This window comes from Apium graveolens, chromosome 5 (genome assembly GCF_009905375.1).
Source record: "Apium graveolens cultivar Ventura chromosome 5, ASM990537v1, whole genome shotgun sequence".
Lineage (NCBI taxonomy): Eukaryota > Viridiplantae > Streptophyta > Magnoliopsida > Apiales > Apiaceae > Apium > Apium graveolens.
Genome location: NC_133651.1, coordinates 208,338,570 through 208,354,407, shown reverse-complemented (window position 1 = coordinate 208,354,407; position 15,838 = coordinate 208,338,570). Strand labels below are relative to the sequence as shown.

At 34.2% G+C, this 15,838-nt stretch overlaps 1 protein-coding gene across 3 annotated transcripts; it reads right to left on the bottom strand.

Moving 5' to 3' along the window:
* Positions 1-582: 582 nt before the first annotated feature.
* LOC141724753 (uncharacterized) lies at positions 583-7,483 on the bottom strand. 3 transcript variants are annotated; one of them, XM_074527005.1, is made up of 19 exons: positions 7,330-7,482; positions 7,138-7,208; positions 6,886-7,029; positions 6,628-6,725; positions 6,201-6,320; positions 5,763-5,852; positions 5,547-5,662; positions 5,120-5,219; positions 4,433-4,504; positions 4,289-4,336; positions 4,143-4,220; positions 3,902-4,021; positions 3,434-3,539; positions 2,735-2,898; positions 2,297-2,431; positions 2,010-2,140; positions 1,777-1,839; positions 1,604-1,682; positions 583-938 (listed from the first exon to the last, which is right to left on the bottom strand). In XM_074527005.1, exons 2-19 carry the CDS (start codon positions 7,145-7,147, stop codon positions 882-884), a joined length of 1,731 nt encoding a protein of 576 aa, XP_074383106.1. In that variant the 5' UTR covers positions 7,148-7,208; positions 7,330-7,482; the 3' UTR covers positions 583-881. The 3 variants fall into 3 exon arrangements, with proteins under 3 accessions (XP_074383106.1, XP_074383105.1, XP_074383104.1); XM_074527004.1 differs by having other exon boundaries at positions 6,886-7,208; positions 7,330-7,483; XM_074527003.1 differs by lacking the exon at positions 7,330-7,482 and having other exon boundaries at positions 6,886-7,323.
* Positions 7,484-15,838: the final 8,355 nt, after the last annotated feature.

The following is a 15,838-nucleotide window of genomic DNA, read 5'->3' as shown; positions in this document are numbered from 1 at the left end:
CTCTGCCAAGAGTTTTAGGAAATTAATTTTTTCCTTAATCCTTGCCTTTTGGAGAATAATCTAAATAAAAGATATAATAATAAGAGTAAATGACAGATGTATAGGAAATGAGAGTCTCGGCGAGAGCTGATTGGAGTTAGCAAGCTGCCCGACTCGAACTCATTTAAGTGTACTTGACTTGTCTCGTTTAGTAAAATGAGTCTCTGACTCGATTAATTACTCGAGTCGGCTCGACTGAGTAGAGATTTAAACTCGATTAAATGTAAAATTAAACAAGTCGGCTAGCCCGACTCGTTGAAACCTACTCGTTTCGACTTGTCCGACTCGTGGAAACCTACTCGTTTCGACTTGCCCGACTCGTTGAAACCGGCTCATTTAGCTAAAAGAGTCGGCTCGACTCGTGAAATTAAACGAGTCGAGTTGGGGCAGAGATTTAGACTTGATTAGTTAAACGAGCTGACTCAGCTCGACTCGATTAACCTCGGCTCTAATTACGCCCGGCTAGAAACTCGACTTGCTCGGCCCGAATTACAATCCTAGTCTTGACAGTTAGTTTTCAATCCTACTTTGGGGTAGACAAAATTGTAATCAACTATTTTTTATACCAAAACAATGAGATAAGTTTGGAATGCCACATTTAGAAGTGCCAAAATATAGCATCATGTACCCATCTCATTCTAGTCCTCTTAATCTCTAGTAAATGAAGCCACTGTCTTCATTAAGATACATGTTCATATATTATACAGTGTCTGTGAACTGCAGAGAAGTTCTTCAACAATCTCTACATGCACAATGGATCTTGTTATCCTCTTCAATAATCAGCTGAGTTGAAAAGGTCAGGGACAATGACATTGACCACTAAGGTCAGTAGTTGCTTGCTGTCATTGTTTGCTCTCCGGCACAGGGTGGTAAAACGAGTAGGAATCATGAGCAAGCGTCTGTATCAGAAACAACATATCAGTTCAATCCCAAATCCCAATAAGCCTCGTATAGCCTAGTGCAAGAAAAACAACACAAAGTAAAGAGCTGAAAACCAAATCAGAAAAAGAAAACAGGCTGGATCCACTTTAAAGCATATCGCATCAGCACATTCTCGAAGTAAGAGATATTAATTGCTCACAAAAGTTGGACTTCCGCTACTAATATTTGGTCAACACCCTTCCAGGGCCGAAACCTTCACTTTGATAGAGCTTGACCATAAACTTACAGTATTTTCTTTTTACATGTAAATTACTTCATAATGACTTACAGAATTCCGATACTTGGATGGATTCAGTCTACTACATTATCTGCCGATGGTTCACACCTTAAAAGTTGAACATCATTGTTCTATTCTGTATTCAAAATTATGGTGACAGTTACATTGTCATTCTATTTCCTTTCAGAAAAATGTCAGTTTTAGCCTTTCCGGCTTCTATTTCATTTTTTATTAAATCAGATTATTCAACCAATGAGGTCCTCCAATAATCTAATCATAACATGAGTATACTGAAAACCCAGCTATATTTAAGGCACCGGATGGGGAAAAGAAAAAAAGAGCAATAAGCCAGAACTGTGATCAGACACAGAAGAAACAACAAAAAGAACAAATGTGATTGCATACCTGCTCCTGTGAACGGAAATACATAAAAGGTGTATAGTGGAGGAAATTGGAAACCCTAGACGTGTATATATCAGCATACCTGCAGGATAAAATGCCAATTAAAATACAGATTTCCAGACTCAAGAATCTCAATTAAGAACCTTAAACTGCATAAACAAAATGTATGATCGTACTTCTCTATTTGTCTCATCAGATGACTCTTGTCCCACAGTCCAGCACGCGAGAGATAACCCCACCTAAAATGACGGTTCATACAAATCAACACAGGTCTAAATTTATCAAAATAGCTACTGGCTGAATTGACTTCCCTATTTACTGTACATGCCACGGAATAGTTTAAGATATTCTTAAATCAACAAAAAGGCATGTACAAGGTTTCATCATAATTTAAGTTTTGTAACACAACCTTCTGTTAAAGTGCTCCCCATCTCTTTCCAGCAATGGAGCAATTTTTGCATCAAGTCTCTGCATCACCACTAGCAACCTCTGAATTCTTTCTGTGAGTTCTTTGTCCTCCATATGAGTTGCAGCCAGGGTCTAGTTAGAAAAACACAAGGACCTATTAAATGTAAGCTAGACTGAATCATACTTAATATTAGGTGCACAAATCCAGAGACGGCCTAAACCGCCAAAGAAAAAGATTATCATATTACAAAAAAAACGTAAACTAGAAAGAGGTACAAAATAAATCACCTGGGCAGGACGTCCAGTGGTTCTCCTTTGAAGAGCCAGGCGAAGTTGATTAAATACATCCCCTACAACCTCCTTCTGGTTTATAAGCTCTATCAGCATAGTCCGCTGATCTCGACTATGAATCAAGGCGTTATACTGCAAAATCAGATATAACAAGAAGATAAGAAGACAGGGGGTTGCAAATCCTCATGAATTACCAAAGGACAATAAGTCACAATTGTGATGAACAGATACCAAGGGAGGGAATCTAAGATAATTTTTTATAAGAAATGAAGTATAATCAGTACTAGAAATAACCAAACATCATTTCTCCTGTTGTACTTCAAGTCCACACTAACATCAATATATTAATAGTCCGTTCCCCATCAATGCTCTTTCTTTTACCCATATTTTTTATGACAACATTGTTAGAAAAAATTAAAATTGTAAACTAATGACCTCTTCTTCCAATTCTCGGCATATCAGTGCTGTTCGCCAGCGGAGGTGAACTTTGGATTGGCTCACATCTGTATATATATGGTCACCGACATACAATATCTCGTCCCCATGAATATTTAATGATTTTTCAATCATCTGAGCACTTCCCCCCGAGTACAATCCCCCTGGAAAAGAAAAAACAAAAAGAAAGTTAAGTCAATTACATTGGCAATTCAGATAGACTGATGATCCGGTTATGTACCTTTCGAATTATTACAGATAACTATTTTGTTATTTAAGTAGCAATGATACTGAAGTACATGAATCGTAGCTTCAGTGAATTAGTGGTCAATGGTCATACGTACTGACACAAACCCTTATTAAAACTTCATTAGATATATATACATATTATGATTTAGGACGGAAGCAAAATAAAGAGACAGAGCTCTAGAAGCATATACTAGATATGAAGAAAACCTTTTTGAAGAAACTGCAAAACTACTTAATCAACTCTGTGAGTAACATAATAAAAATTACACACTAAATCTACCTATATTTCATTAAGATGCAATTACAAAACATTTAGGTAGAGAGGTTTTCTTTTGAGAGCACGTGAAATTCAAATAAAGAAATACTAATTAGATGAGATTAGACAAATAGAAGTGCTATTAGCTGTTTCCATTAAAACAAATTGATAATATATGAAGGAAGTAGCACAACCTTGGCGAGCCTTAAAACATGGTTGCATTAGACCCTCATCCGTCACCACTTCATACAAAGGGTGTGACATTTGGAAGAACTCTGGCTTTCTTGCTGATACAATAACCTACACAAGAACAGAAGAGCTCACACTGATTTAGATACACAAGTGTTTCTTTGATACTTCACATTTTAGTATACGAGCAGGATTTCAAGACGCACCAAAAAGGGGAATAACCACGAAAATGTGAGCATAATTGTTAAGTAACTACTAACTTAAATTCTCTAAAAATAAAATAAAAGAATAGAAAAGGGCCTTTGTATGATTTATAATTTTTTTAGTGCCGCATTACAATTTGTCAAAGCAGCAATGCAGTATAAATAGGAGTATGGAAAGTAATTCCTATGGAAAAGAGGTTTTTTTGTATAAATACAAAATAATAAGAATTCTGCAAGAGGACATAAACTATAACATTCAAAAATACTAACCATGTCAAATAGATCTCGCCAGCCCATATCATTAGGAAGATATCTATTGAACGAGTGCTGCATCATTTTGTCTGTGTAATGATAATCCGAGTTGGTGATAAGCAGGAGCGTCTTACCAGCCTGATAGAACAATCATGTGTTTTTAAATAATTTCTTTATTGTATGCTTTCAAAAGGAAATCTAAACTTTCTGGTTAAGAATTTAACTGTCAAGTGCTAAATATTGGGAAACAGCTGTATACCTCCTTTTGATCTAAAAGTGCTAAAGGCAGCTCTGGATCAGGTTCAACAAAAAGTTCAGGCTTCGACATTATCTCACTCTATATGAATACAGTTAGTTAGTTCATGTTCTTGAAGGCAATATAATATCTCAAATACTGACAGTTACCTTAAGTCTTCCTTCCACATGGGCCCTGAAAAGAGCCTTACCAACGGCCTGAAATTTATCTTGTTAGCAATACTATAACATATAATTATAGTTAGAAAAAGAAATAAAAACAAAGGAAAGGAACAGGCCGTTATCATTGATTGCCTTGTAAAGTGCTTTATAATCAAGTGGTCCAAGATCTGGTGACATAATTCCTTCGTCCAATCTATCCACCATCTGAAAGTTAATTTGCATAAGTAGGCACGTTTGAGCAGAGAAATCAGATAAATAATGTTAAAATATAAATATTTAACATCAAATCTTAATTTATTTGTTTTTAACACCTTTTCATGTGCACAGTCTCAAGGAGGCATGAGATGTGGTTCAAGCCTAAAACACATTGTAAATCCCAGAAGATCTATCACCTAAAAACCCTTCGATAAAAGTAAAAGAGTAAAACCACCAATCCAAAGACTATACAATTTTTTTTGGTCAATTTTCCAGCTAAATGATTTCCCAGTACATGGTATTCAAGCTAAATGGAGCATGAAATATCCTCTCAGTAAAGATTACAGGTTACAAGATCTTACAGAAAACTTGGAAGAATTCCACAGCATAAATACAGAAATCTGACTGTTAATATCGAAATGAAATTGAAAATCGGCAATAACATGCTAAACAAGACCACAAAATTGTTCATAAGAAAAACACTAACATGAAGAAACCCTGTTAAATGGCAATTCGAGACATAAGGTTTCATGCAAAAACCAAGTTAACGGTTAAAACATCTCGACCTGTTAAACCAAAGAAGATTTATTTTTACACAATGGCTTACGGTGAGGGAAGATATACCTGCATATAAGCCACTGCTTCTGAAACGGAGAATAGAGTATTGAGGAATTCCCATCTACTTTCTTTACGCAAATCTACTAGCTCCCTTCCATACATCTCACTTCCATGCATAAAAGTTAATAGGAACTATAGTAAATATTTGCCAAATTCTAAGCTATATATAACGATATGCATAATATTAAGGGGCAAATTAAGCATAAACTAATGCTCATACCCATGCAAAAACAGAAACAGCTTATACTGAAGCTGAGTACATAAGTGAATTTAAATACTGGTCAGCGTAAAACACCTAGCATAACAATTACTTGGAGGCAGTTTAGGCTGCCAATGTATATATAGGGAATTATTTGGAAGCAGTCTTGTGAGTGATATAATTCTTGATTAATTATCATTTATTCAAAATAAGATTATTAGCTACAAGTCACACCTCACAGCTTGAGTCGAGAGCATTTGTGTGCCATGCATAGCTCTTTTCACATATCCAAATCGGTCTGCTTTTACTAAGTTCCCTCTCTCTTTGTCAATGACAAGACCTCTGATTACCTAGCAGAATTACAAAGCAAGATCGCATTACCTAGTGAAGAATTAATCAAAGCTGCTATATAGATCTTTGAACTTAGTGCATTTTAACAATAAAACTAACCAAGTCAGGATCAAAGGAAAGTCCATCAACAGGATATCCCATGCCTTTCAGATTTTCCATGCAATAATCATAAGCCCGTCCTTCCCAGGCCTGCAAGATTATATTCATTTTATCTTAATGGTTGAGTAAGTGACCAACGATTTTTCTTGCAGCAAGAGAAACCACATGTAGCGTTTAGTAATCGCTGATTGGTTCTAGTACTTCGATAAAAGTCGTTACTTGTTAGCATTACCAAAGTTAGATTTCTGACAGCAAGTAATGCAGTTAAAACAACTTATTAATTTTTTTTAAAAATCCGAAAATACATATGAAAAGATTCAAGCTCTATAACACCAGACTTATGCTATAGAATACATTTATTAAAAGCGGTCTTGAAGGCATGGAAAACAAGCGGCAAATCATTTGAATTCATGATACAAGTAGTAGAACTAAGATTACCATCACATTGTAATGGATTAAGGTATAATCCATGTCATATCCGATGCAACTAATTGACCGCACGTTTAATGTACGGCTACAAAATATTCCACGTGGAGAATATCTTGTAGATAATGGATCCTGCACATAAATAATGACATAAGAGCGGAATTTGAAAAATAAACTGTTTACACAACATCCGACACAAAAAGAGACATATTGAGCTGCACGAAATAATGGCACCAAATAGAAGGTGTGTATCTTAAAGATTATGCTATAAAATTTTGAAAGTTAAACAATTTAAGAAATAGATATCAATGTTTTATCATATTCAGTTTAGAGCTGGCACATTACCAAGCATTGCCAATCTTTTAGAGTATTAAAGATGTTATTTTTTTTTATATTCAGTAACAATTTCAAAAAAAAACTAAAGCAAACAAGGTTGTACCGGAATCCCCAAGTTTCGAAGTAAGCCCTCAGCCTCTCCAGCTTCAATCTTAGCAATCTCCTCAATAGGACCTTGCAATGATGCCTGACCATTGATTCCTACATTATAATCACAACCCAAAATCCAAAACCTCAAACACAAACAAAGTAAATGACAAAATGTTCAAAAACAACTAAAAAGAGAATAAAGATACAATCTTTAGGATCAAAAAGCTAAAAAGATTACAAAAGATACAAACTTTAAGGGAATAAAAAGTACCCATGTTGAGATACAAGTCCCCCTTGGTGCTTTCACCAAGATAATCAACATCAGGAGTGTTTGAAGAATTGACCAAGAAAAGCTCTCCTTCCCCTTGAGTGGTGGCACATTGACAGTGAGAGAAGTTTTTACTAGTTCTAATAGCTGCCGGAAAGATAGAATACATGAAATTCAAATCAGAATTGGTGTTTTTCTTGGAAAATATAATTGGGTTTTTCACAGAGTGAGTTAAGAAGCTACTGCTGCTAATACCCAGTGCCATTTTTTTCCCAAGAATTCAATTGCCACAGCTTTTGTGTTAACTAATACTAGCAAGCAAGACCCTTGCAAAAAAGACTTATATTAAACAGATAAAAAAACATGGAGAAAATGACTTGGAAGAAAGAGTTGAAGGAGGGGTATAATTGTAAGCAGAAGCTATTTTGTTAGTATTTATTTCTGCACCTCTGCTTTCTGCAAAACCCTGCCTCCTTTTTCAGAAATTGACAAGACTACATGATTCCACTTCTTCTTCTTGTTTTTTTTTGTTTTTATTTTTGTGAAATTATCCTATTTTGAATGAATTTGTTATTCTTCTAATTTAGTCTTTCTTTTCCATTTTATTCTCGGTCTGTTTCGCAACAAATCTGATTTCTGGTCTAAAAGGAGAAAAAAGTAATCTGATTTCTATACTTTGGCTTATAAAGTAGTAATGAATATCATTGTGTTCTTCCTGGTTTCAATTTAGTTGATAGAGTTTATCGCGGAGCAATACACAACAATTTTTCAATATATTTTAATTTTTCAATTCAAAATTTATTATAATAATTTTAATATATCATTAATATATAATTTCTGCTTTAAAAAATGAATGATTTTTTGTTAAAAAAATCATAAACAACACATCATATCTACTAGAAAATAGAATTATAATTCTAACATGTTTGATGAATGAATTTCACAACATATTAACAAATTAATTAAGCACAGTAGCAATAGTATAATGAAAATAACTAAACAAGCAAATAAACCTACATTATATGGTACCATCATATCAAGTTACCAGATTAATCAATCGTGTAAATTATGTCATCACTCTAATCTAATCCCTCCACAAAATCTTCAATATAAAATCATATCTTTTTAGAAATTTTAAAACTCACAAATCTAGTATAAATCTACATTATATGTTACCACCACTTCAAGTTACAAGGTTCATCAATCGTGTAAATTATGTCATCACTTTAATCTAATCCCTCCAAAATTTTTAATATAAAATCACATTTTTCCAAAATTTTAAAACTCGCAAATCTAGTATGAATAGGTTATCCTGAATCCATCTTAATCTTATTTCCATCTTCGATTCCTATAAAACTAAACTTTCCCAGTTCCCCTCTCTATTTCGGTCATCACTCTAATCTAACCCCTCCAAAACCTTCGATATAAAATCATATCTCCCCTAATTTTAAAACTCGCAAATCAAGTGTAACCATATTATCCCGAATTTGTCTTAATCTTCTTTCCATATTCGCGTTCTATAAAACTAAACTTTCCCTTCTCTATCTCGATAATCACTCTAATCTAACTCCTCCAAAACCTTCAATATGAAATCATATTTCCCCGAAATTTTAAAACTCGTAAATCTAGTTAAGCATATTATCCTGAATTTTTCTTAATCTTTTTTCCCTGTTCGCATCCTATAAAACTAAATTTTCTCCTCTTTGTTCAGGAGCCGAAACATGTCTCCAATAGATATTATCAAATCAAATCACTAATATACCTTTTCTTACTTTATTTATAATACATGCATCTTGTAATTGTCTTTAAAAATCAATTATCAATTTATCTAAAATGGTGCCGCTACAAAATTCAACATTTTCATTTCTGATATTTTTAATCGTAGCTCATTAATTAGTTTATGTAATGAAAATAGTATTAAAAGTTGTATTTTACGAAATTGTAATATGTTGTTAATAATATTTGTTGTTTAATTCATGACATGTATTATTTAAAAATAATACTATAAATTAATTTGATATGTCCTAATAAAAATACTAATAAACTAAAATTTTAAAAGTGATTTTTTTATATAAAAAAATTCAAAGTTAAAACATAAATATGTGAATGGATATTATGTCATGATTTTATCGGACTTAATAATGTCCAAGAGAATAAATTATAAATTAACTGTAATTATTAAATTTATCATTAAAAATATTATAATATCTTTTTAATTTATCATTATTTATATAAAATTAATCGATTATTATAGTTCTATATGATCTTTGTGTATTTGTAACAAAATTTTAAAATAGTTTAATTGACATAAATAAAATTTGATGATATTTAACTTTTAAATATAGGTCAATTTAAGAGAAAAATATTTACAAATTCTTGACTTAGCCAACAAAAAAATATAGATTATGAAAATATATAATAGATTTAACATTTATTATTGAAAGCTTCGTTTTCGTATTTTTTTTTATCATTTTTCCAACATATTTTATTATAGGAGTCTTGTGTGATAAAATTATAACTTTAAAATTAAAGAGCTAATTTTATAGGTCGCCGTAGGACCGATATTGTTACATAATTCAAAATATTGATCATTAGTGAAGGTCCAAAAACGTAGGCTAGAGCCGGTGAAAATGCATAAATAACTTTTACTATTTTTTATTGATTTTACATATCATGTAAAGACATGATGTATTAAATGGAAAGGTGTTATAGCAGTTGTTAGGCAATGAATTACACACAGAGGGGGTGAATGTGTTTTTGTATTTTTATACTTTTCTTGAACTGTTTGTGGTTGTGAACAAAGTGAATCAAATGTTGTAGTGAAATGTGTTCATACAGAAATTAAACATGTAATAATAAAGAACAGAGATCTTTCAAAACTCACTTAATTTTATATTAAAATTAAGAATATTTTGCTACAAAATTTCTAGGTGTTAGGTCACACACACTGTAGAAGGGGGTTGAATACAGTGTATAGCACAATCAAATCGAATTCAAATAACACAAGTAACAGAAAACAGACTTTATTCAAAGCAATAAACTCTGTTACAATATGAAACTGTCCTCTCTCAGTGATGAACAAATATCACGAGAGCTACTAGGGTTACAATGAATAATATTCTCGATAATGATAACACTTATAGTGTAAACCGTATGTCTGTGTTTATATACTACACAGTTACAAGATAATCGCTAATTGATATGGAATATAATTCTGCTTCCTAAAATATATCAATCAGATATCTTTTCTTCCAAGTATTCCATTCTTTATAGAATTCCTTCTTCATGCATATCTCTTCTTACGTTTGTCTTGATCTTCTTTCCTTTCAATCAGCCGCATTCCTTATCTGAACGTTTCCTTTAAGTCCTGATATTATCTCCTGATAAATATCTCCTGAACCTTAAGTACTGATGACTTAAGTTCTGACTTCAGTATAAGTGCTGATTTCAGTTAAGTACTGATTTGTCCTGTTTAAGTAAGATCTGAAAACTAAACATAAATCATATTAGTCATGACATTATCATTATCAAATATATCTAACAATCTCCCCCAACTTGTAAAATAGCATAATATACAAGTTTAACAGATATTTGATGATGTCAAAAACATTAAGTACAAATGTATGAGAAATTGACTAGATAACTACAACTTACAGTCCTTAAAACTTTACCAACTTTAACTTCTGATAACAACTTCAGTCTGTATACATATCAGAATTTGAGCAATTGTAGATCTTGACTTGGCTTCACTTTTTGATCTCTCTGATGTCAGGAGTTGTTCTGAGATAGTTCTTTAACAAACATCTCTCAGCATATCTGAGTTCATCAACCATCCTCCTTTTAGCATCTTTGAGTTCTGCAGAATCTTCACCAGTTTGGAAGATAGCAGCCCTGAGATCATTTAATCTAGCTTTCCTTATGTCCTGATCCAGTCTGATCAAATACGCCTTGTCAGACTCAAGATTGAATTCTACAACCTTATAACCCAGAAAGTTAGTTATAATCTTAGCAGAGTTAGGCTTCATCTCAACAATATCACCCTTGTGATCTCTGTACTTTGGAAGATATGTGTTGTCAGACTTTACAGAATAAAGCCTTTTCTGTCTCTGAATTTGAGTCTTCAAATAGTTTGCAGCACTTTCTGTTATTCTGTCATTCACTTGAAGTAGGAATAAAACATGTTCCAGTTCTTCAAAATACTTCAGTGGAATAGCATTTTCCCTTATATGGTAAACCCTACCATCTGTCATGAAATATAACAAGATGTGTTCTTTTAAGTAGGTATGATAAACCATTTATACAGATTCTAGTTGATTCAATCTTTCAGGAGTTGCTCCAACACCTGGTTCACTTAAGGAAGTTGGATCATTGGTTGTGTTCTGTACTCTTCTTTCATCAGCACTACCCAATCCAGATTTATCTCTTGCTTCCTTTCCAGTAACTACTCTTGCTTCAAAACCACTTGATGCAGTCTTCAAAGGTTGAGTCTGTTTGGCTTTGGTGAAACCTGGTAGGAGTATCTTTGAAGGTTTAACATGAGCAATGTCAAAGGTTTCCTTTTCCTTATCTTCTGATATCAAGTCAACTTGAGCTATGTCAGAGGTTGCTTGCTTCAAGATTGTATCAGAACTAACTATATCTTGACTCTGAACAACTTGAGCCATGTCATAGGTTGTCTCAGAAATCTTTCTTGAAGTTAGAGTAAGATCAGCATCTTCAACAAAAATTTCATCATCCACAGGAGGCACATAAACCTTTATAGGTTCACCAACTTTTTCTTTGCCCTTGGACCTTGGATCTATATGCAATTGTGATTTAGCCTTGGTTGCCTCAAAATTGTCCTTTCTTTTATCACAATGCCTTTGGCCTTAGGAAGTTTCTTTTTACCAACAGAAGCTTCAGATTTAGAATTGACTTTTTCTGACTTAAGTCTAGCTTCTTCTTCCATCAAACTCTCAAAGTCCATTCCTGGATTTTATTTCAGAAATAACTGTCTTGAAATTTCTTCATCAAGATCCAAAAGTTCATCAGAACTTATCCTTTTACCAGTATAAGAGGTTATTCTTCTCCCAGTATCAGAACTTGTTCTATGACTTGTAGTTCCAGCTCTTCTTGATGAGAGACTTCTACCTTGACCATGACCTCCACCCATTCCAGAGTTTCCCTGGTCATCTTTTTCATCATCCTTCCCCTTCAGTGTCTTAACAGTTTTGTATTTGGACTTAATTTTTTCTCCCCCTTTTTGGCATCAGTAGGTAAAAGAAGAGAGACAAGCAATTCCACTAAGGATTGGATTTCATCGAGTTGAGATTGCTGAGAAACTTGATTTTTTAAAATTCCATCAATCTGAGATTGTTGCTTCTCTTGGGTTTTCTCAATGTAAGCAATTCTGTCAAAGGTAGGTTTGAAAAAACTTTTCTTTTCAATTTTCATAGTCATTTCTTGCTTGAGTAAGGCTTCTTGAATTTTATGCAACTCAGCTTGAGTTGTTGAGTGTTGACCTTGAAGATGTCTTGTACTCAATGCAGTAACTCTCAGTTGTGTCTTTAAATCATCATTAGCTAGCATCTCATCAGCTTTTGCCAAGTGCTCAGCAAGAATATTGTCAGATGGAACAAAGGTAACTGTGTTCCACTCCTGCCCTCTAGGAGTTTCACTCCAAGGTACTGGTGCATCTCCTCGAACAAACTTTTTGACTAGTTCAGATTTAGGAACAGTTTGTTGAGGTGCATGTCCTGAAGGACCAGCTTCATCAGCATTTGCATGTGTAGCAGCATCACCAGTATCATCAGCATTTGCAGCATCAGAACTTACAGATTCAGCATCCTCTGATAAAAGAACAATATGAGAGGCTATGGAGGCTTCAACATCATCCTCTAAGTGTTGATCTGCTTCCAAGTTCTGATCAACAACCATATTCTGATACTCACCTATAGTCTGATCTTCAATGTCTAGATGCAGAGAAGGTGTTGTAGACAATTCTGGAGTATCAATAGCATCAGGAATTGGTGTTGTTAATGGATTGAGTGGAGCTTCTAAGTAGAGAACCTCAGGCACAATTAGGTTGTGAATATCAATCTCAGCACTTGTGCCTGGGTCTGCAGTAGATACTGGTTCATGTACAGGAGACACAGGTGGTGTAGATGCTTTATCTGTAGCAACTTCCTGAGTTGGTGACAATGGAGGTGGAGATGCAGTAGCTTCAGCAAATTATGGCTCTTTTGAGATCAGAGATTCCTTATCTCCTTCCTTAGCTGCTTCATCCTCATCCTCGGAATCTGACTCAGCCATGTACCTTTGTGCTCTCTGTTTCTTGTATCTCTTTGAAGGTGGAGATTCCTTGGGAGTTTAATCTAAATACATCCTTTTAAGCCTTTTGAGAAGCTTGAATCCCCCAATTCCAGTATCCTTCTGAGAAGAGACCTTCTCAGCTTCTTTAATAACAGGTTCTGATACAGAAACCTGTTCCTCATTGTCGGACTCATCTCTCAGAACAATCCTTCTTCTCTTCTGTGGTGTCTGAGGTACAGTCTTTGTCCTCTTGGGCTTGGAAGATGAAGGCTTCACAGTATGTGCTGATGATGAAGGTTGAGTTATCTGTGAAGGTTTGAGATGTGTTTAGATAGAGGGTTGAGTAGTTTGAGGTGTATTGGTGGTATGTTCTGATGGTTGTTGTGGTGTTTGGGATGTGGTTGTGGGTTGGATATCCGTTTAAACAGATCTATAAGTTTGAGGATCAGCATTTATCAGGATATGTTTTACAGACTGAGGTATCTGTAAGGGTCTAACCACCTTTTTCTTAAGGTCAACATTTACCAAGTCATTAAAAGCCCGTTTTGCAAGTTTAAAGGGTGGAAATAAAGAACTGGCTATTTGAGGTTCATCAGTACAGCAAAAAGTATATATAAGCTGACAGAATCTAGCAAAGTATACTACATTCCTATCCTCTGTCATCCCATCCCCTATAAAGCCTAGCACACACTTGCAAAATCAAAATGAGTTTGGTGAATAATAGCATACCCGATGTGCTGACTCATAATAGGAATGGCATCAAAGTTTGAACACTTATTGCCGAATGCTTTAGTGATGCAGTCGAAGAAAAAGATCCATTCCTTTCTGATATGTGCTCGTTTCAAATGTCCATGCTTGGCCAAACTCCTCTCATACCCCAAATTGGCCATGAGCTGTTGTAGAACGGGTTTCTCCGCTGTTAAAGAAAATGCAACCTTCTGGTAAATGTAGAGCTTTACGAACTGCTCCAGGAGTTACCACATGCTCAACATCATTTACTTCAAAAATAATGCTTGGAGTACCAGTAGCACCACCATTATCAAAATGCCCAGTCCTCCAGAATGTTAGAACTTGTTGGCTGGAAATGACTTGAGGCTGGGTCAATGCATACCCAATCTCATTGTGTGCTAGAAGATCTTGCACAAAGTGCAAATTAGATGGAGCTTCATCATGGTTTAAGATTGCAGCATAGTTATTGGGTACAAACTTGGCTCCATCTATAATCAAATCCTTGGGTGCCATGAGAAAAATTGAGAAATAAGGTTGCCTGTAAGGTGTTTGATAAAATATCTCAATGAAAAAAAATGTCAGGAGATGAGAGAGAATAGAAGTAAAGAAAGAGAGATAAAGTGTGAAAGTAAATAAAAGATTTTACAATCTTCTCTCTCTTTTACTTATACACGGTGGAAAAAGTAACCGTTGGACACCTGTCAGACATGCAACAGTAAAGAATAATTAATGGGCACGGGAAAACAGTAATCATTACTTATCACATGTAGTTTTTCAAGGAAACTCCATTTCATTTATCAAGTAATCCCATTAATTAAGGTAGTTCAGTTTTAATTTTAAAATTTAAAATTGTTCCCACTTAGTAAATCATTTTCACTGTGAGTCCAATATCCTGTAAGAATACAATGAGTGAGAGAATGACCAAAAAAATATATCAAGTAAACAGGTACTGACACGTCAGAATCAGAACTTGATTTGTATCAGAGATAAAACGGTCATCAGAATATGGATAAATCAGGATTTAAAAATGCATCAAAATACCAAACAACTCAGAGATAAAATCTTGCAACAATATAAAATTTCATTAATATATTGAGTGAATACATTTCATGAAATTTAAATTACATCACAAAATTACAAGATTGTCCTAAGCTACAACTCCTAACATCAACAACTATTGTCCTAAGCTAAGAAGCCTGACAAAGCTGACGGTGAAGAGAAACAGGGAGCAGAAACTATTTCTTCTTCCTACTCTCAACAAAAAAAACATCGAGACGAATGATTCGCTCCTGCTGTCGAAGACGACGGAGATGTAGTTCTCTTCAAACTGTCAACATATCACGTTTAATAATCTCTGGAAATTGAATCCAGAGATTGTGAGGGATGTTGTTGATAGGGTATGGAGTTGGAATTCCATTTATAAAGACATGTACAGTCTCATCGCCATAATTGTAAAACCAGCCAAACGCAGCCATTTTGGTTGATAAGAATAAGACGAGAGAGAGTTTTGTGAGTAAATGATATATGTGTTGGCTGGAATGAAGTGTTGGTTTTTATAGCCAATGGAATATCAGGAGACGCATGGAAAAGTTAATGATTATAGATAGAAATAATTCTACCTCGTCTCCCTAGACTTAGGAGAAGAAAAACAGTCATTGGAAGTGTAAAACAGGATTTAATGCGCACATGAAACAAGTAAAAATTATTGTGCATAGCTGTGTACCACTAATCCACATATTGACTGTTAATATCTTACCTAAACATATTCTGATTTTAAATACGACTGTTTCAGATTTTAACCACAAATAAGTCAAGTAAAGAATCAGGTGTTAATATCAGAACTTAGACTTATATCAGAACTTAACAGTCATCAGAACATGATTTCTTAACTCGAAAAGTGAATGCCTATCTCTGTAATTCTTCACACAAATTCTGA